Source organism: Paroedura picta, chromosome 1 (genome assembly GCF_049243985.1).
Source record: "Paroedura picta isolate Pp20150507F chromosome 1, Ppicta_v3.0, whole genome shotgun sequence".
NCBI lineage: Eukaryota > Metazoa > Chordata > Lepidosauria > Squamata > Gekkonidae > Paroedura > Paroedura picta.
This window is the reverse complement of record NC_135369.1, coordinates 36,831,397-36,852,758: the sequence shown is the minus strand read 5'-3', so window position 1 is coordinate 36,852,758 and position 21,362 is coordinate 36,831,397. Positions and strand designations below refer to the sequence as shown.

Here is a 21,362-nt window from a genome sequence, read left to right as displayed (position 1 = left end):
GAGAGAATTATGTAAGCTGCTTGGGGATCCTCATTGTGGAGAAAAGCAGGATATAAATAAGTAAATAAATAATTTGGTTTAATATGGGGGCAAAATAAAAGGTAGATTGGACTGGACTCAATTTGACATATTATTTTGTGATGTAAATGTGTATAATTGTCAATGTCATGATCTGATTTCCCTGCTTTTACCTTTCCCTAATGCTGCAGTTGCAAAGTCTCTTAATTTGCTGCCAGCTGATAAATGCTTAGAGACCACTGGATTGGTAGCCAAGTTTTTATCTATAGTTATGGCCCAATGACTAAAGTAATAAAAGGTACTAGTTTTGAGACTTTTGTACCCACTCTTCCCTGGTCAGCTGCAATTGTTATTGTTTTATAGATCTGTGGCATCGAATTAATTTTGTATGTTGTTTCATATCTTGGTTGCCATGAAAGGCTTTTGCATTGTATTGTATTGTATTAATTAAGCTACGTGAAGTAGCTTTTCTCATCATTACTTCTATATATTTCTGTTGTATTTAGTCTGACTAAAGAGATGCTTACATTTGGATAAGTGACTTTCAAAGTGAAAGTAATTACAACAAACCCCCAACTTCTGCAGTACCAAAAAGTATTTAATGTTCAATTTGAATGTCAAAGTTAACCATAATTCACATTTTTAAAACCTATACATCTGAGAGCTTATCTTATATGCTTGGCTATGGACAGTGCCATTAAGACACTGGCAACTTATGCTGAACTTAAAGGATTTTAAAGGCAAGAGACAAACTTTGCCTGCCTCTGCATAGCAACCCTGGGCATCCTTGGTGTTCTCCCATCCTCCCTGCTTAGCTGCCAAGATGAGAGTGGGCTAGCATGAGCTATTCCAGGTTAGGGTTCTTATATACTTACCATCTCCATATCATGTAGTTTAGCTTTTAATTGTAAATTCTCCTTCTCCAGTTCATGCAATTTATCTGAACGAGCCCGGGTCCCCTCCAATTGATCTTCCAACATTGTCTTTGTTTCCAACAACACTTGATTATCTTCTTTGAGCTCCTATAAAAATCACACAGAACAGTATGCAAGTGTTACACAAAAAAAAGAAGAGTAGGTTCTTATATGCTGCTTTTCTCTACCCGGAGGAGTCTCAAAGCGGCTTACAATCGCCATCCCTTCCCTGTCCCCACAACAAACACCCTGTGAGGCGGGTGAGGCTGAGAGAGCCCTGATATCACTGCTTGGGCAGAACAGCTTTATCAGTGCTGTAGCGAGCCCAAGGTCACCCAGGTGGCTGCATGTAGAGGAAGAGTGGGGAATCAAATCCCGCTTGCCAGATTAGAAGTCCATGCTCCTAACCACTACACCACTATTAAAATTTTATAAAAGCATCTCACAAATATTTGGCAACATGAAATATTAGAAACGCAAGATTCATAAGTATTCTTTGTGTTAGGTATTTCACACAGTTCCTTCTTTCCCCATATGGCATTTAAAGAAGCCCTGTCTTCAGAAGCAGCTTTCTGGGCATCCCAATTAGCTGGAGAAAACAAGGGGAGTCAGGGGATTTTCACTGTATGAACAAAGTTACAGTTGAAATTCCTTAGATCCAATTCATAATTGTTAATATTGAGCTAAAACTCATTTAACTTTCAAAATGTACTTTGGAACACATCAAGACAAAGTTCAAATTCAAATGCCAAAATCCCAGATAGTAAATATCAATGTTGAACCCACGTGCAGGTAGAAAATTTTGCAATTCTTCCCTAAGAGGGCTATAAGCCCTTGCTGCAGTTGCAACACTGTGCCCTTTAGTGGGTGCTGATATTCTGGGTGTGTAATTTTGGCACTTCAACTCCTTCAGATGCTCTTAGCAGCGAAGTCCTGGTCATGAGTCTCCAGAATTCAACAGATTTTCCCAGGCACATCTGGGCATTCCAAAAGCCAAAAGTAAATTCCTTGGATCAAAACTTTGAAACTATGGTCTTTTTGAAGCATCAATTAACGAAAGCAGACAATTCCTGATTAGAAAAACCCTGACGAGGAGTGCAGACAGAGCATAAATCTGAACACTGTTGATGTAATTAGATTTTTCATATATGCATTTTCATTTAGAAAAGAGATAGACATTACATCTAAAGAAAATATCATGGACAGTTTCAAATCCAAGAAAAGTTATCTCCATAGCTACAGACTCCCTGATACATAATTTGTAAAAAAAACTGATAGTAATTGAGCATGTAGAGCAGTGGTCCCCAACCCCCGGTCCATGGACCGGTACCGGTCCGTAGATCAATCGGTACCGGGCCGCAGCTCCTCCTCGTCCTCCTCCCCGGCTGCCGCTTCGGGGGCTGCCCTGCCACGCTGCCACCAGCTCAACTTTGGTGCTCTCCAGTGGCTGCCATGGCTGGGGCTCCCCCTTGGCATGACACGGCACAGCTGGCAGCGTCCCCCAGCGGGTGGTGGGATGTCAGGGGCACCAGCAGGAAAGCAAGTGGAACAGGGGCTCAGGCAGCAGCGACGTCCCTTGGGAAAAGATTACACCCCCCCCGGGCCTCAGTAGAATTGTCAAGCATTGACTGGTCCCCAGTGATAAAAAGGTTGGGGACCACTGATGTAGAGGATTTGGAGTGGGGTCATGGGAATGTAGGGGGGTGTTACTATTGCTCCTCTGCATCATTTTCCTGATGAAAATGTTACATACACACAGAGCTGCTATTTCCCTTCAGGAGAAAAACAAACAGGAATCCAGAAGAGTGTGCATTTTCACCATGGAAAATAGATCTGCATCATGAAAATGACATGGAAGACGTGACTAAAAACCCACCCCCAACACCATGACCCTGATCTGAATCAACCATTTGTACATCTATTGTTTGCTATTAGATCTAAAAAAATAAAAGTTTAGTTCCAAGATCAGAGGTCTTCCACATTATGCATTGTTTGGGCCTGTATTTCATTTTACCATCTCTTAGATCTGAGAAAAAATGAAGATCCCCAAAATTATATACCTCTGACCTCCCAAAAAAAGAATGTTCCGTAAGAAACTGACAGACAAGTATTTCAATGAAATGTTTAAATTTCAAGTCACCTCTACTCTAGCCTTGTAGAATTCAATATCATGTAGCCTCTCCTTGTATCTGCTCACTTCACTTTCAAGCTTGTCAACACGTATCGCCTTCTCTCTGAGAGCATCTAGCTCATCTCGGTACACTCGGGCAGAACGTGCATCCGAAAGCAAATTCATATTCTAGCAAAAGAAAATAATATTTTACTCAAAATCTGATCTTGTAAATAATAAAATGGATACTGTACAGTAATGTCAGTTGATAGAAGGGTTAGCTTTCGTGAAAGTTTGGATAATTAAAGAAAGTAGAAAAGCATTAAGCAATATGAATTACTGATGGTAGCATGCAAATTAAACATATATGGATCCTTGTAAGAATTCTAAATGCCCCTAGCCCAGCCCCTGGAACAAGCAATTAAACTGGTAAAAATAAATAACTACATTTGGGCCATGTATAAAGGATTGAGAAGCATTTCCATGTTTTCAGACCTCTTGCTGTAGTCTCTTTAATTCAACTTCAGTCTGTTCCAGTTCTTGTTTACAGTCTAGCAACTGTTCAGTCTTTTCCTCACTAAAAAAAAGAAAAGAAAAAGTAAGTTAAAATATAAAATTAAAGCTTTAGTCTGTATCCCCCTTCCCCAAGAGAGAGAAAAAGACATAGACCAGACACATGGGCCAGGGCTGAATCTGCACTTACTTTGTTTATTCCGTTGTGGATCCTGCTGAATCCAGATCGATTTGAACTCAGATCTTCCTCCCCCCCCCCCCTCATTGAAACAGAAAAGTGTTCTGCACATGATTGGGTAAGCTCAGAAGGGAAGGAGGGAACCAAGCATGACAGGAGCCTCTTTTTTTCTTTTCTTGGAGGGGTAGGAGAGGATTGGAGACAGCAGAGGATGGAGAAAAAAAATCAAGAGACAAATCTCTACTGAGAGAAGTTAGGGCTTCTGGAGCCTCTGCTGAGAGAAGTTAGGGCTTCCCCTTCAAGGCAAGCTTGCAGCCTGGGAATGAGGAACTGAAGCTTGGCTGATCAGGGCTTCTCTACCACAGAGCTCAGGAACAAATTCGTAACAGGCAGAGCTCTGCATGCTTTCTCACACTGATTTTTCAAATATTGAGGGTTATATCCACTCTAGGATATTGCAGGGAAAAGGTAGGGTCACTCCGGATCAATCATGTTTGTTGCAGAAGGAAAATTTAAATCGGACAAAATCAAAATGGACATCACACTCAGTGGAGATGGCAGGGACTGAATTGACCTGGGATTGGAATAAAAGCTCCATGCAGATTCAGCCTAGTAGTAACGGCCAACAGGGACACTGAACAGTGCTGCTGGAGTAGAGCAGCAAGGCATCTCTAACAGGCAAGAATTGGTGGATGAGGTGAAGGAGGTGGGAACCCTAGGGGGAAGTGACCATGTCCTCATAGAATTCCTTTTGAGATGGGGAGTCAAGAAAGGTTATAGCCAGATGCGGATGTTGGATTTTCATAGGGCAAACTTTAATAAACTCAGAGACATGATGAGTGTCATACCATGGACGAGAATGCAGGAAGGGAAGGGAACATGTGAACGGTGGGCGCTACTCAAACAGAAAGGCTTAGCGCCTATTTTACATCTGTTTTTCCCCACAGGTCAAAGGGTTTAGGCACATCTAGAGATAGCAGTAGCCAAAGGATAGTGTCTGGGTGGCAGGTTGACATGGATAGAGAGGTTTTCGAGAGGCATTTAGCTGCACTGGATGAGTTCAAATCCCCTGGGCCGGATGAAATGCACCCGAGAGTGCTCAAAGAACTTTCAGGAGAACTTGCAGAACCCTTGTCCATCATCTTCGGGACCTCTTTAAGGACTGGAGATGTCCCGGAGGACTGGAAGAGAGCAAATGTTATTCCGATCTTCAAAAAAGGAAGGAAGGAAGACCCGGGAAACTACAGACCAGTGAGTCTGACCTCTGTTGTGGGGAAGATAATGGAGCAGATATTAAAGGGAGCGATCTGCAAACATCTGGAGGACAATTTGGTGATCCAAGGAAGTCAGCATGGATTTGTCTCCAACAGGTCCTGTCAGACCAACCTGGTTTCCTTTTTTGACCAAGTAACAGGTTTGCTGGATCGTGGAAATTCGGTTGATGTCATTTACTTGGATTTTAGTAAAGCTTTTGATAAGGTTCCCCATGTTCTGATGGATAAGTTGAAGGACTGCAATCTGGATTTTCAGATAGTCAGGTGGATAGGGAATTGGTTAGAGAACCGCACTCAAAGAGTCATTGTCAATGGTGTTTCATCAGATCGGAGGGAGGTGAATAGCGGGTACTTCAGGGCTCAGGGCTCAGCCCAGTACTTTTTAACATATTTATTAATGATCTGGATGAGAGGGTGGAGGGACTACTCATCAAGTTTGCAGATGGCACCAAATTGGGAGGACTGGCAAATACTCCGGAAGATAGAGACTGAGTTCAACGAGATCTGAACACAATGGAAAAATGGGCAAATGAGAACAAGATGCAATTTAATAAAGATAAGTGTAAAGTTCTGCATCTGGGTCAGAAAAATGAAAAGCATGCCTACTGGATGGGGGATACACTTCTAGGTAACACTGTGTGTGAACAAGACCTTGGGGTACTTGTGGATTGTAAACTAAACATGAGCAGGCAGTGTGATGTAGCGGTAAAAAAGGCGAATGCCATTTTGGGCTGTATCAACAGGGGCATCACATCAAAATCACAAGATGTCATAGTTCCATTGTATACGGCACTGGTCAGACCACACCTGGAGTACTGTGTGCAGTTCTGGAGGCCTCACTCAAGAAGGACGTAGACAAAATTGAAAGGGTACAGAGGAGAGCGACGAAGATGATCTGGGGCCAAGGGACCAAGCCCTATGAAGATAGGTTGAGGGACTTGGGAATGTTCAGCCTGGAGAAAAGGAGGTTGAGAGGGGACATGATAGCCCTCTTTAAGTATTTGAAAGGTTGTCACTTGGAGGAGGGCAGGATGCTGTTTCCGTTGGCTGCAGAGGAGAGGACACGCAGTAATGGGTTTAAACTACAATGATATAGGCTTGATATCAGGAAAAACCTTTTCACAGTCAGAGTAGTTCAGCAATGGAATAGGCTGCCTAAGGAGGTGGTGAGCTCCCCCTCACTGGCAGTCTTCAAGCAAAGGTTGGATACACACTTTTCTTGGATGCTTTAGAATGCTTAGGGCTGATCCTGCATTGAGCAGGGTGTTGGACTAGATGGCCTGAATGGCCCCTTCCAACTCTATGATTCTATGATTCTATATGTCACCTAGTCATTCTGAGATGGGGAAGAAATGGAGATAGTGACGGATTTTATTTTCCTCGGCTCCAAGATCACTGCAGATGGGGACTGCAGCAAAGAAATTAAAAGACGCTTGCTCCTAGGGAGGAAAGCTATGGCAAATCTAGACAGCATCCTAAAAAGCAGAGACATCACCCTACCAACAAAAGTGCGTTTAGTCAAGGCTATGGTATTCCCAGTTGCAATGTATGGCTGCGAAAGTTGGACCATAAGGAAGGCCGAGCGTCAAAGAATTGAGGCTTTTGAACTCTGGTGCTGGAGAAGACTCTTGCGAGTCCCTTGGACTGCAAGGCGAACAAACCGGTCAGTCCTAGAGGAGATCAGCCCTGACTGCTCTTTAGAAGGCCAGATCCTGAAGATGAAACTCAAATACTTTGGCCACCTCATGAGAAGGAAGGACTCCCTGGAGAAGAGCCTAATGCTGGGAGTGATTGAGGGCAAAAGAAGAAGGGGACGACAGAGAATGAGGTGGATGGATGGAGACACTGAAGCAGTAGGTGCAAACTTAAAAGGACTCCAGGGAATGGTAGAGGACAGGAAGGCCTGGAGGATCATTGTCCATGGGGTCGCGATGGGTCGGACACGACTTCGCACATAACAACAACAACATTCTGAGATGCTGCTTGCAATACAGACTTTTCCTCACTTTGTGAGATCAGAGTAGGTAACATCCCAGAATAGACTCGCAATGTACCTTAAATTACAAAGGTCCTTAAAGTAGCAATGTACCTTAAATTATGAAGATCCTTAAATCAAAAGCCTGGCCTCTTGTGTATAGAGATTTGTTCTTTGAATTCTATATCTTTTTAAAAACGTTACTATTATTTGCAATAGTAACTTATTTTCATCTTAATATTTATTTCTCACATTTATAGCTAGTAAGGATTTGTTTACAAATACATTTCTTACACGTGGTAAAAATGCTAAATGTTCTCAGTGATGACTATACTTCCAATTGTATGCTTCAGCTGAATTGCAAAAGGAATTGTCTTTAATTACACAGAATGTGCCAGTGTTCACTATTTAAGCTATTAACTGTCAGTCAAATTAATAACAGCAATTTACATAAATTTTCCTTGTGCAGCTGTTTACAGAATATCATGGGTAGGCTCATTTCAATAGACATGTAATAATCCAGTCATCAGAAAATAAGATCTGTTTCTTTTATTATATTACAGTACTCAGGATGACTAAAATGTATTACTTTGTGTGCAGTGCTTGGGCGGAGAGGGAAATTACTAAAGATAACAATTAACTCTGCCAATTTCACAACGACCTAGTCACAACTCTCCTACAAATGTGCATGGTTCGTAGTGTTTTTATAGATGCAGGTTATACTGTACATGTTCCCCTTCTCTCACCATTATTATTATTATTGTTATTTTTTATTAAATTTCTAGCTGGTCATTCCCGAACAGGCTCGTGGTGGATAAAGCTGACTGAAGCACTAAATCTATCACTGTTCAAAGCAAGATAGGTTCTGGTTGGGTAGCTATGTTGGTCTGAAGCAGTGTGAGTCCAGTGGCACCTTTAAGACCAACAACATTTTATTAAAGATATATAAGCTTTTGAAGGAGTGTGCATGAAGGCACCCCCCCCCCCACTGCAGGCTTCTGCACAGGACTTGGGGCCCTTTAGCAATCTTTAGCAAAGCACAGAGTTAACCAAGAGAAAAAAGAAACGCAAATCTCCTGTCCCTCTGCTAAACATACCCTATCTTATGTTAAATACAGGGCATGCACCTTTGCATAAAGAGGTTCCAAAGTCTCATTGCATTGCTCACATGTCCAAGATGGTAGCTCACCTCTTCTCCCAAGAGTAGGCTCCTTCCCTGATGATCAGCAGGCGAAAGACCCAAGAGCCAAAAGCCCCCCCCCCCCCCTCCGACCTCTCGGGTCACAATCTTATATACTTTTCCTGGCCCCTCCCACAGGAAGGTCCTCCCCTAGGAATTCTGGGAAGAAGTTCTCCCTCCCTCCATTTCAAGTACCTGCTTCCTGGCCAGGTCAACTATCATGTGAAAGAGAAGGTGAATAGGGACATTTGAGAGCCACCTTGGTGTAGTGGTTAATAGCGGCAGCTTCTAATCTGGGGAACCAGTTTGATTCCCCACTCAGAATCAGAATAACTTTATTGGCATAAAGAATCAACAGAACAAAAAAAAAACCAATAATAGTAAAATTGTATGTATTTACAGAGCTCATGGCCAAAAGGTTGTGACTTAAAATGACCGACGGGATCAAGGCAACTGTAATAATGGATGTCTCACTTAACAAAATCTTTATCTGATGTTTCTCATAAAGATTCCCCATTCCTCACAGTTCTCTGAGCTCTTTCAGCCTTACCTAGCTCACAGGGGAGGAAGGATAGGCAGTTGTAAGTCACTTTGAGACTTTTTTGGTAAGTGAAAAGCAGGGTACAAAAAAACTTGCTCCTCTTCCTGAGCTTTGAGGCACACCAGCCACATTATTAATAGCTCTGAATATTTATGTAAATGTCTATAAATTATATCCCTAATCCTACATTGTCAAGCATAACTGTCTCATGCTTCTTGAACGACTTCTCTTCAGAGGCATAATCTTGTAGTTCTTCCATCCTGCAACAGCCCCATTTTCTGGCATCACCACAGAGCTTACTGCTCCCCATTGTATACTTACAGCTCTTGTCTAAGTCTTCTGATCTTTGCTTTGGCATCTGCTAGCTCCACTGATAAATGCTGTCTGCTTTCAGTACGTTTCATGCCTGGAGAGCCACAAGGTGATTGTGCTGCTGATGCATGAGGTAGAAAATGGAGAGAGTCTCGTTCCTCAGAGAGCTCTATGATAGTCTAAAGAATAATTGATTTTTTTACAGATAGGAGCATATGAGTATTTGTAGTAAGAAAACATTGCATATCACAGACACATGAAACAAACTAATATGACCACAAAGAATAGGTAGCCTAACATTTGAATACAACTGAAAGAACTACTAGCCATCTGTGGTAGAGAAATTTCTAGGATAATGCTATCTGAATTGTTTACTGGCTCAATTATTTCATTCGTTTGCATGAACTTATTTGCAAAATTCTTGTCTTGCTTAGAGTTCATCTGATGGGCGCAGACTTTAATCTACTTATCTCAAGTCCAACGCTGACCCTATTATCTTAATGACAAGAAAAATTACAGCCATATTTTTGTAGATTACTGAACATCTTACCCATCAGCTATTAGTGTTATGGCACAGAGTTTATTTTGGGGGGTTTGACCACAAAGCATCATGAAAACTACTAAGAAGTCTAATGAAATTCAATGTTTTGAATGTACCTACTATTCCTCCAAACCCTACAAATCAGCAATGTTAACATTTCCCCAGTTCCTTCTTAGCCTTTTGTATTAATGAAATTAGCATGTTCTCTCTTTTAATGATCTAAAATTCCTAAACAATAGATCTGAAAGACTGGGAAAAGATACATACCTCAGAATGCTCATCTCGTTCATCTATCAATCTTTTTAAATGCAATGCCATATTTTTTAGGAGGGGCCCAATATATTCTTGTGACAGAGCACCATCTTCCATCCACTGCAGATCAAAAACATTTTCCTGATTATGTGTTACCTGCAGAAAAAAAGAATCAATATGAAGTGAAAATTTAGGCATTTAACCAGTGAACTACAAAATATGTTCTTACATACTGTAACCTACACACTGCTGGGAGGTATACTTTTACTTGTCTCCTAGCTGACAGATGATTTTAACAGCCAAGGGGAAAGGCAGTGAACAGACTACCCTGCAATTAATAAGAGGAAATGCACTGTAAATTATATTCTCGTTTCACAAGCTACCTAGCCACACTTGTTGATTATGCTTCTATGGCAATGCCTGGTTATATAAGAGCCCGCAACTGAATCTTGGCCATTATGTGGAAACATAATGGCCGAAGTGGCGGCTGGTTAGTCCAGGCACCAGCCCCCGCCCACTGTGCTGCCTCTGCTGCTGCCTCCTCCACCCATCTGTACTCTCCTGAGGGCGGGAGCGGGCTCAGAGGACAGGCAGCAGCAGCGCAGCAAACGGGAATGGGCTCTGGGTCTTGCCACTTACCACTCATCCTGCAAGGCCTCCTATGCTCCCCATCTACTGGCCCAGTCCCTGGGGCAGGACTACACACATCATGTCTGTAGTTACATCTGTTTGAGGGGCTGTGCCACTAGATGTTTCCAGATCAACAAGGGAAACTTGTGAAAAACATAAAGAAATCTAATACAGTTCTGTTTTAAAAAAGAATATACACAAACACATAAATGTATGTTTACTCAAAAAATGCATACTAGTACTTGCTTCACAGTAGTACACGTAGGATTTCAGAATATTTCTTTGTGTGGAGTCAATAAAGGCCTATATACAATATGTGTTTACTACAAGCCAATGCTAGGTGGAAATTCATTACATCCTAACAGCATTATACTTCATCAATAGCACATCAAGTACTTCTGAGAAATAATATCATAACTAATTTTTGCAATGCATGTTGCACAACATTAAAAAAAGCAAAAGCTCCTGGTAAATATTTAATAGGAAATAGCACCCACCTTGAGTTACTAAAATGTGACAAAGGTTCTGATAGGGTTCTGGTGGTATGTTATGGACTCTCCTATTGGCCTTTCCCTTTGCTAACAGGAGATGCTCATGTTCCCAAATATGTTAGTTTTCTACTTGGTTTGCAGGGTATATTCATTTCTGTCATTCTATGGTTATTGTATCAATCTACAGGTTGAGTTTGTGGTCATACATCAAGGACTTTTACATTTTATAAAATCAGACTACATTTTAAAAAATTACATTTTCGAATATTCAAAGTGGCTGATAATTACAATCAGAAGATTGCTGTTTAGCTAAAATACTAATATACACTGTAACAATAATAAAACAAGAGTATCAAATAGTTTCCAGTCAATTCAACAACTGTCAGCCAGAGACTAAATAGAATAATAGAATCATCTTCACCCTGGCACAAAAAGTTTCATTCATTTCATGTGTTTGGGGGACCACCAGAAAAACATGATAGCTTGACCATGTATCATCATCATTTAATAAAATAATAATAAACTTGAATTATGTAATTAAATATGAGATAATTTTAGGTGGTTTGCTAGTCTATTGCTCTTTGGGATTACTCAAGTATTGACATCTCATAATGGGGATAACCAAAGCAATTAATACTTATGCTACACAGTCATATAATGTTTTGTAAATTGTAAATGCCATTCATATTCTTGAGAACCAAGGCAGATAAAAACACTTGGCTTCCTCCAAGTTTCTTTTGAGTAAGATTTACCTCCTGTATGTGGGCAGCAACAGCTGCTCTTATATCAAAGTCTAAACTCTGGATTCTTTCAATAAATTCTTCTTTCTTCTGACACTAAAACAAAGATATTATTCAAAAGTCACTCTGCTATAAAAATACTTCAAATGTTTATTTCAATCATATATTACATTTTACATAAATAATTAGCATCACATAGCAGGATGAAACAAAGCCTGTCAACTGTCTAGCCTTTTTCAACCTTTTGACCATGAAGGAGCCCCTGAAATAATTTTTCAGGCTTCAAGGAGCCCAGGAAGTGGTGTCAGTGGCCAAACCTCCCTTCCATCCTCCAGAAGTGACATCATCATCCACAGTAACAGGCAGGCTCAAGGAGGGGAAGAGACAGGAGGCAATTTAAAGTGAGAGTAGGCACACAGGCTCCACTCCTTCCTGGCTACAGACACCACAAGAGAACTCACACTCAGGAGAAGGGAAGAGGGAGCAATGGAAGCCACTGGTTCCTTAGCTTATGACCAAGTTCATTAAGGCAGAACATGAAAGGCCGTGGACCTCCTCTGGAACTCCTGTGGAAGGCTCTGGGGGGTCTCTGGACCATGGGTTGGGAATCCCTGGTCTAGATTGATAATTATTCAAAAACATTTTATAATATACTCTCACACAAGATTTTATATTTCTTTTTAAAATAATTTTATTATTTATTATTATATGAAGCATTTACAGAAAAGTAAAGAGAAAAAAGCGACCAGCTGATATGGTTTGCCATCCTCTTTTACATACATATTCAGTTCCCATCACAAATTAATCCTAATCTAGAAGTTTTTACCATCTTTCTTAGCAAAATGATTGTTAATACACATGAGAGTATGATCTGTTATAAGAATATGTTCTATTATTATCTTAAGTAGTATAAGGTCAGTCGCCTTCATAAATTGGCCCTGACCTAAGAGTTACTGCTGCTGTCTTGTTAATACATATAAGATTTTAGATTTCTCATTCCTGCACAAGAAGTTGAATTTCCATTTCTGTTGTGACAATGTAGTTCCTTCAGCTACTTTCTATTCTTCCCTTAAAACAGACCTGTCTTAAGAGCTGATGCAGCTCTGTACTTAGAGACTTTATACCTTCCAAATGCCATCCCTGTCAGAAGAAAGTTGCCAACTGAGTTCTTAATTAACACATCTAAGAAAGACAATCTTGCAATAGGAAGCAAGTCAGTGATTAAACCAAAAGGTCAGAGCAATTGCTTACAACTGTGATGTACCCCATATTTATAAGCTGCGTTTTAACGGTAGTTAACCTGCTCTAACTCTCACTGTGCCAATCTTGCTCTTTCCACTGCTCCAGACAAACGCTCTATCTCGATCTACCCTGCAAGGCTGTGTGGATGCCGCTCCCCTGGCCAAGCTGCTTGCCCTGCCATGACCACTGTGAAAGAGTCATTCGACCCCCAAAGAGGTCCCCACCCCCAGGTTGAGAACCACTGTTTTAGTGCTCCATATGGGTTTCAGGTCAGACACAAATCAGTACAGGATTGTTTCAATTCATACTTTTCACCATTTTCAGAAGCTTTTGGCTCACAACCTTTTAATTTTTCTATTTAAAAATAAATTATTCAGAATTTTTATAATACTGTAACTTGTGGATGTTTCACACTCACCCACCTCACACTCCAATAACATTACTTAATTCGTTCCTCGAATAATATTGGAAATCGTTGACAGTTTATACAATAACAGATGCTTCAGCAGCAAAGCAAATGTCTGAATCCCCCACCCCTAGCTTCTATAGATTTGGAACTTTTAGGCATCCTAATCTTTGTTTCCACTGGTGCCACCCTTTGTCTGATGCAAAGATCTTCCATGAAGTATTTTTGGCTTACTTAAAGAATCTCATCTTGTATGAGCTCTTAGTACTGGAAGAATATGTTTGACAGCAGAGGCCTACCCCACAGAAAAAAGAGCACTGCACACAGAAACAAGGCTTAGGATCCTGAGTTAGGCTCCTGGAGACACTGTGGGTTTGGAGGAGCTCAGCATAGTAGGGATATGTCACTAGAGGCCCATTTTGCACTGCAATTGGGAAAAGGATAGCTATCCCCAAGAAGAAGTCTATACAACTGAGCATCATCATCCAACTGAGCATCTTTTTTTGGATGCTTTAGGAAGCTTAGGGCTGATCCTGCGTTGAGCAGGGGGTTGATGGCCTGTATGGCCCCTTCCAACTCTATGATTCTATGATTCTATGATCACGAATAGCTGTGTAAGTCAAGACTTACCTGAACTGCACAGCCAAGCAGCAGCAGAAGCAGCTTTTTTACTTCTTCAGTACCTTGTTCTGAAAACAGTTTAAAAATGGTGTACAATTTTGATAATCTGTAAACATTCCTATTCTTTACATGTTCCCCCAGTTTACAGCCACTTCATTACATGCTGTCCTGTGACATAGTCCTTTTACTGGGACCATATAGATGAGGTGTCTCTGTGGTGTTAGGAAACCTGCATATTATTCTGTGATGTGCAGCCAATGACTAGAATATCATGACTAGCATTCAAACTTCTAGAGACAATACAATTTGTCTGTTAAAAAAACAATTTCTTGATAGAACTCTAATGGCCTTTATGTTTGGGAAGTAAAAATTAGATCATCTTGCTTATGAACTACATCCTTGCTGAAAATTTCACAGGGAAGCAACTAAACAGCAAAATCAGGGAATACATCCCACCCTTCCCAGGATTTTCCCAATAAACATAGGCTCCTTTTCATACAAGAGCAAGATTTGATTGGCAATCCCATAGGCATAAAGAAAAAACATTTTGTCCTGGATGGCTTGGCTTTCTTTTAGGCAGGGTGAGATAATTCTCTTTTGCAGCTCTTGGTACACCACCAATTCAAACAGGTACCACTGAGAATACAAGGGGCTGGCTCTCTAAACCATGGAGTTGAGGCATTTCTGATCTTCTGCCTGCCATTAAATGGGGCAACTTGAGTGAGGCAGGCCATCTGCATCACCAAAGTACTGCATTTCAGCCTGCCTGACCTTAAGCTAGTTGAACATAAGGTCTTAAGTTACATTTCCTGTGTCACATTTTATTGGAAGTGATTTGCTGTGTGGACCAACTATCCATACAAGACATTACTGATGAAGAACACGAAACAGAGCCTTAATCCAGAAACTCGTGACACTTGCTATTTTACAAGGTCTAACCAGAATAACAGAACACACTTTTCCACAAGTTATTTTACATGAACTTTATTTTATGTTTGAAGCATATAGCCAACAAAGGTTCTTGTTTTTTTATTTATTTGTTTGTTTGTTTATTTATTTTCAATTTATGTGCCACTGCTCCCCAGTTGGTCTTGCGGTGGTTCACATAGTAAAACATTAAAATACAATAAAACCCCAATAAAATTTTCCCAATTTACAATAACAACCGCATGGCAGTGGTGGTAATATCCTCTCTACCCAATCCTATCCCACTCTATTCAGCCAGAGGCCAAGTTCTTTTCTGGAGAGAGTGGGAGCAGTTATGATAGACCTTGGGGGGAGCCTTAGTTGGAATATCGGAACTCTGCCCTGGCCTCAACCATACACCTGGCGGAAGAGCTCCGCCATGCAGGCCCTGCGGAAAGCTGACAACTCCGGCAGGGCCCTCAGCTCTTCTGGGACCTCATTCCACCAGGTTGGGGCCAGGACCAAAAAGGCTTTGGCCCGGGTCGAGGCCAGGTGAACGTCCCAGGAATCCGGGACAACCAGTAGATGCAGACCTGCAGAGCTCTTCACATAAGCTCCTTTTTTTTTTTTACAGCCTTATCATATTTGTCCATACTCACAGAAACAATCAATATACAACTGAGTAAAACTGTCCAGTAGAAAGATTACCACTATATGTCACAAAAATGAGGAAAGCAGATGATTAATCATGCTAGAGAATTTCATCTGCCCACTGTTGTTATCCAGACTTTTGCTGGATGATTAGTTCTTGCACAAGTTCAATCCTCCCCTCCCTGGTTATTTAGAAAGCATGGTACGACTACAGCTGATTTAAATCAACTAAGAGACTTACCCGAAAAAGGATTTTTGCCAATTATTAAGACATTTGGCAAAGGCATCATAATCAATTGCTGCAAATTCTCCTGTGGGAACAAAAATTATATAGTTACTAAATCAATGGGAATGGATTAAAGATTAAAGATCTAAATAGTGTTAAATAACAGTCATTTAAACTCCCTTTGCATTTAAAATATACCTGGTCCAGTGGTACTGAGAGGACTGTATCAGTAAAATACAATTGACTCATCTGAATATCACAAATGACACACATCATGTAAGACAAAAGTGAGTCCATATACTCTACACACTGTTCAGCATAAAGGGTTGGGAAGAATTTACAAGTTAATTGGTGAAAGACTGAGTGAATTACTGATTTTCAGTGAATGTGAAGATATCCCTCATCCTCCATCACTATAGACACCATGGTGCAGTGGTTAAAGCAGGGTTTCTTGCTGGCCCTGAAAGGGTTTCCAGAATGGGTGGGGATTAATTAATTTTAAAAATATTTTTAAAATTTATAAAACATTTATCAGGTGACACATTAACTTGCTACCCCTCCCAAAATGGCCAATGATGGGCCTGGAGGAGGTGGAAAGGGGAGGAACCCTGGATGGCCATGTACACAGCTATGCTTCCCAACTGTATTCTACATGATCGCACCCCTTCTGGGGCTTCTTGAAGCCTGAAGAATGTTTCAGGGGGTTCTCAATGGTAAAAAAGTTGATAAAGGCTGGGTTAGAATGTCGGTCTAGGTCAGTGATAGTGAACCTTTTAGAGACTGAATGCCCAAACTACAACAAAAAACCCACTTATTTATCACAAAGTGACAACATGGCAATTTAAACTAAATAGTCCATATCCCCCCCCCTTCTATGACTCTTTCCCTTAAATTTTGCCCCTTTGATTTTTAGGTTTTGTCCCGCCCTTTTCCCCACACCTTTCCCTTCCCTCCCTTCCTTCATCACCTTCGCTCCATTGAGGAGAGGCAGCAAGACTAGGCGGGTATGCGAGCAGGCAGCATCTCTTGCGTGGTCTGGCCTGGCTCTGCTCTCCCCTGGCTCCATTTAGCGCAGCCTTCCTACTCCTGCTGACACTTGCAGTCGCCAGCCCAGCTGAGCAACCCAAACCAGCCAATCACTTCCCAGGCTAGGAAACACATGGGAAGAGTCCTCCCCATCCTCTGGATGCCGGGAAACTGGACTTCATGAAAGCTGACTCAGGAAACTCTGGGCTGGGGCGACGGCATGTATGCCCACAGAGAGGGCTCTGAGTGCCACCTCTGGCACACGTGTCATAGGTTCACCACCACTGGTCTAGGACCTGAAAGATCCAGCTTCAAATTTCCATTTTGACATGGAAGTTTACTGGGTGACCTTGGGCCAATCACAAGCTCTTAGCCCACAGGATTGTTGTGAGGATAAAATGGAGAAGAGAATGATATAAGCAATTTTGGTGCCCACTAGGAAGAAAGATGATGTACAAATGAAATAAACAAATGGTTTCCAAAGTATTCAGTAGATTTCTTTGTCTGGTGATTCCATGAAACAAAACTCAATTACATTTGATCTTGGTCCTCTCTACCTTACTGTGTAGAAGCAGACAAATCAGCACCAGTGCTGATTCTGAAACAGAACAGTATCATTTCATGTGGGAAGTTGTGCAAAATGAGTCTCTCAAAGAAGTTTAAGATGTTTCAGCCACCATAGGGAACAAATGCCAACAATGGAAATAAATGTTTTTCTGGAATTCTGGGACAATAGCCACGTAATATAGAGAGCAACTTTATGCCAGTGATTTCCCATATGTATACGATTCACATATATTATCTGATGATGTGGCACACAGTTTCCTCATCGGGGGGGAGGAGTCTAAATTTCAGCAAATTTTCACTTTTATCTTTTATACAAGCTCTTATTCCTCTGTCTTAGGTAAAGGTATCCCCTGTGCAAAGCACCGGGTCAGATCTGACCCTTGGGGTAACGCCCTCTAGCGTTTTCATGGCAGACTCAATATGGAGTGGTTTGCCAGTGTCTTTCCCAGTCACTACCGTCTGTCTTACGTTCCTCTGTCTTACAGAATCACTATATAACAAAAAAGCATCTTCAGTTTTGTGAAAAGCAAACATAAGGTAAGTAAGACAATAGGCCCACTGGCAGGTGAAGATGGAGAAACTCTGACAGAGGACAAAGAAAGCAGAAAGGCTCAGTACCTATTTTGCCTCTGTGTTTTCCCAGAAGAATTTGGACACATCTAGGGATGGTAGTAGGCAAGGTACGGTGTCTGGGTGGTAGACTGACATGGGGACCAAGATTTATGAGGAAAGGCTGACAGTCTTGGGAATGTTCAGCCTGGAGAAAAGGAAGGTGAGAGAGGACATGATTGCTCTCTTTAAGTATGTGAAAGGTCGTCACTTAGAGGAGGAAAGGGAAAGGTTCCTGTGGGCAGAAAAGGATAGGACCCACAGTAATGGGTTTAAACTACGTGTAGAACGATACCTGCTAGATATCAGAAAAAAAAATTCAGAGTCACTTTAGCAGTGGAATCGGTTGCCTAAGTAGGTGTTGAGCTCTCCCACACTGGTGTTTTCTAAGCAATGGCTGAACATATACTTGTCATGGATGCTTTAGGTTGATCCTGCATTGAGCAAGGGGCTAGACTAGATGGCCTGTATGATGGCCTTCCAATTCTGTGATTCTAATATATTAATAGATGATGTTACTGTTGAAAAGGGTGAAAGAAAGCCATCAGTACTAGTTGACAGTACAGCAGATATCCAGTCTTTGTGGAATTTAACCCCTACTGTGTCAGCACCAAAGTATGATAAAACAACTGTATGAAAATAAGGAAAACTTTATTCAAGGACTTAATGTTCCAGGAGGTATTTATCAACTATTCTTGTATTACAGGACCCAAAGAATGTAAGCAGTAAAGGAGATTGTTTTGTCAGGAAACGTTCTTTCCTGAGCATGCACTGAAGGGGGCAGCTGTGTAGACCCACTAACTCTTCTTCTTCTTCTTCTTCTTTTTTACATTTTTATTGAAAGTTTTACACAAACACAAAAAAGACGCAAAATCTATAAAACATTACCACCAACACCACTTAACCCCCAATAACAAATAAGAGAGCCAGTTTGGTGTAGTGGTTAGGAGTGTGGACTTCTAATCTGGCATGCCAGGTTCGATTCTGCGCTCCCCCACATGCAACCAGCTGGGTGACCTTGGGCTCGCCACAGCACTGATAAAACTGTTCTGAGTAGTGATATCAGTGCTCTCTCAGCCTCACCCACCTCACAGGGTGTCTGTTGTGGGGAGAGGAATGGGAATGCGACTGTAAGCCGCTTTGAGCCTCCTTCGGGTAGGGAAAAGCGGCATATAAGAACCAACTCTTCTTCCTCTTCTTCTTCTAATAAAGACACCTCCCCCCAAACCAAAAACATACAACAACAACAACAAAACATTTAGAAAAGACCTCTGACCATCTACAAATCAGGTTCTTTAGTTTTCAAATACCACATGCACAAAAAATATTATTGAAAATCAAAATTTCACAATTAAATCATTCATTAACCATTCATAATTATAATATATATCAGTTAAAAATAATAATATGATGAAATACATATTTACATCTAATAAATATTTACTTTAAAACGGTGGTCCCCAACCACCAGGCCGGGCCGTGGCTCCCTCTCCCCGCCCCCCCTCCCGCAATAAGAAACTTCCCAAGCCGCAAGCAGCCCGGCAAGCTTCGTTTTGTGGGGGTGGGGGAGAGGGAAGCACGTTTGCGCCATGTGCGGCCGCTAATGTGCATGCACGGCAGTTTTGCGCACGCCCGGCAGTTTTGCACACACACGGCAGTTTCACACATGCGCAGTCACGCAATCACCCTCCCCACCACCGCCGGTCCGTAGCCTTAGAAATGTTGTGGACCACTGCTTTAGTGGTCCTTGTCTCATCCTTGTCTTAACTAACTCTTTTTCAATGCTGTGAAATATTTTTGCCCAAAAATGGCAATCCAGCCTCATAGTGCCACACATAAAACCAATCTAGTCTAGCGGAAAAATGCACAACTCAGTTTCAGTTGCGTTCACGATTGACACAATAAAAACAGCATTCACAGATTGAATATGAAGCTAGTAATTTAGAAAATGCGCTAAAGCGATGTGTTTAACTGATTGAAAAAATTAGCATACAGATTTAAAAATGCAGACAGTGAGTGACACACAGACAATAATGGGCCATAAGACTACATTGAAATATAGAGATACAGTCCAGAAGCTGACTATACCAACTGACTGGTATGTATTAGCTGTTGACCAAAGATATCCATTTTTAGGAAATGGAACTATGCTACTATAAATATTCTATAAACAGACTGACAGAAGTTACTCTATTCAACCACGATGGATGTAATCAGTGTAAATCCCCAGTCTAGACAGCACCTAATTCTTTAAAGTTGATTTGTATTTTCTCATAAACATCTGGAAATCTATCAAAGCAGATGTACACATAGCAATCTGTCAACAAGATGCTGAGTTTTTCTAAACAGAGATTCTGAAATATTGAATATAAATGTCCAATTTTAGTAATGTTTTGTGTGATTAAAAATCAAATATAGGTTGCCCCCTTTTCTTCCAGCTGTTCAACTTGCACATTTTGATAGTTAAATAGAAATAGAAAGCCCACTGCCACTTAAAACATAATCAACATTTCATGAATAAAAAACAAAATACAATTGCAAATTAAAACACTAGATGGAAACTAAAGATTCCGAAACAATACAATAAAGTTTCCCTGAGTTATTTTTCCTGATTTTTATAGAATATCCAAAATGACATCTTTCTACAGGTAGATCTCAATTTGAAACATAAACACTGTGGTTTGACATAAGCATTACTTCTACACAGCCACTAGCCCCACAAATGAGCAAGCATACTATATTCATAATTCAGATTGGAATTTTATAGCACAGCTGAAAAATACCTAAAACAAAGGTGCAACAAAGCAAAATGCTCTGAGATGAGCCAACCTTTTCACATTCTACTCATAACATACCACACTCACTCTGACCATTTCACTTCCCTCTTCCTCTCCCACAGCTCTGTGGAGTACTACGGAGCCAGTTTGAGGTGAGGGCAGAGAGGCCATTGGGGAACCATTTTATCAATGGTAGCAAACAGGTGGGATTACCATTCCTCAACCAGCACTGCCAACTAGTTACCAGGAGGCATTAGCTCCCACAGAGCATTCAGGAATACAGTTGGATCCATAAGGCTTCTGTGCAGTCTGACAAGGGAGACTAGGGAGCTCAGTCACCAAGAAGATATGTGTGGGCTGGTTAGTGGAAAACTGATTACAAGACCACTCTCCCAATCATTGCCTCCTTGTGAGCAGCCACATTCATGCAGTAATGTTGACTGAAGGTGGATGGGACAGACTAAGTTGTAGCTTTGCACATTTCATGTGCAGATGGGACTGGAATGCTGTAGAAGGCAACTGTGCTTTGGTGGAGTGTCAATTTTACTATATACACCAAGCTTGACCTCCTGAGAGCCAGTTTGGTGTAGTGGTTAGGAGTGCGGACTTCTAATCTGACATGCCAGGTTCGATTCTGCGCTCCCCCACATGCAACCAGCTGG

At 41.3% G+C, this 21,362-nt stretch overlaps 1 protein-coding gene across 10 annotated transcripts in view; it reads right to left on the bottom strand.

Annotated features, from left to right (window-relative positions):
- The window catches only part of CCDC88A (coiled-coil and HOOK domain protein 88A), a 128,603-nt gene that overhangs the window by 72,674 nt on the left and 34,567 nt on the right, over window positions 1-21,362 (bottom strand). For all 10 annotated transcript variants that reach the window (XM_077333752.1, XM_077333779.1, XM_077333761.1 and 7 more), the window contains exons 5-12: window positions 15,737-15,806; window positions 13,948-14,006; window positions 11,682-11,765; window positions 9,824-9,964; window positions 9,025-9,194; window positions 3,538-3,619; window positions 3,073-3,231; window positions 894-1,040 (exon numbers count right to left, since the gene is read on the bottom strand). In XM_077333752.1, coding sequence (XP_077189867.1) covers window positions 894-1,040; window positions 3,073-3,231; window positions 3,538-3,619; window positions 9,025-9,194; window positions 9,824-9,964; window positions 11,682-11,765; window positions 13,948-14,006; window positions 15,737-15,806 — 912 coding nt within the window. The remainder of the gene's footprint in view (window positions 1-893; window positions 1,041-3,072; window positions 3,232-3,537; window positions 3,620-9,024; window positions 9,195-9,823; window positions 9,965-11,681; window positions 11,766-13,947; window positions 14,007-15,736; window positions 15,807-21,362) is intronic.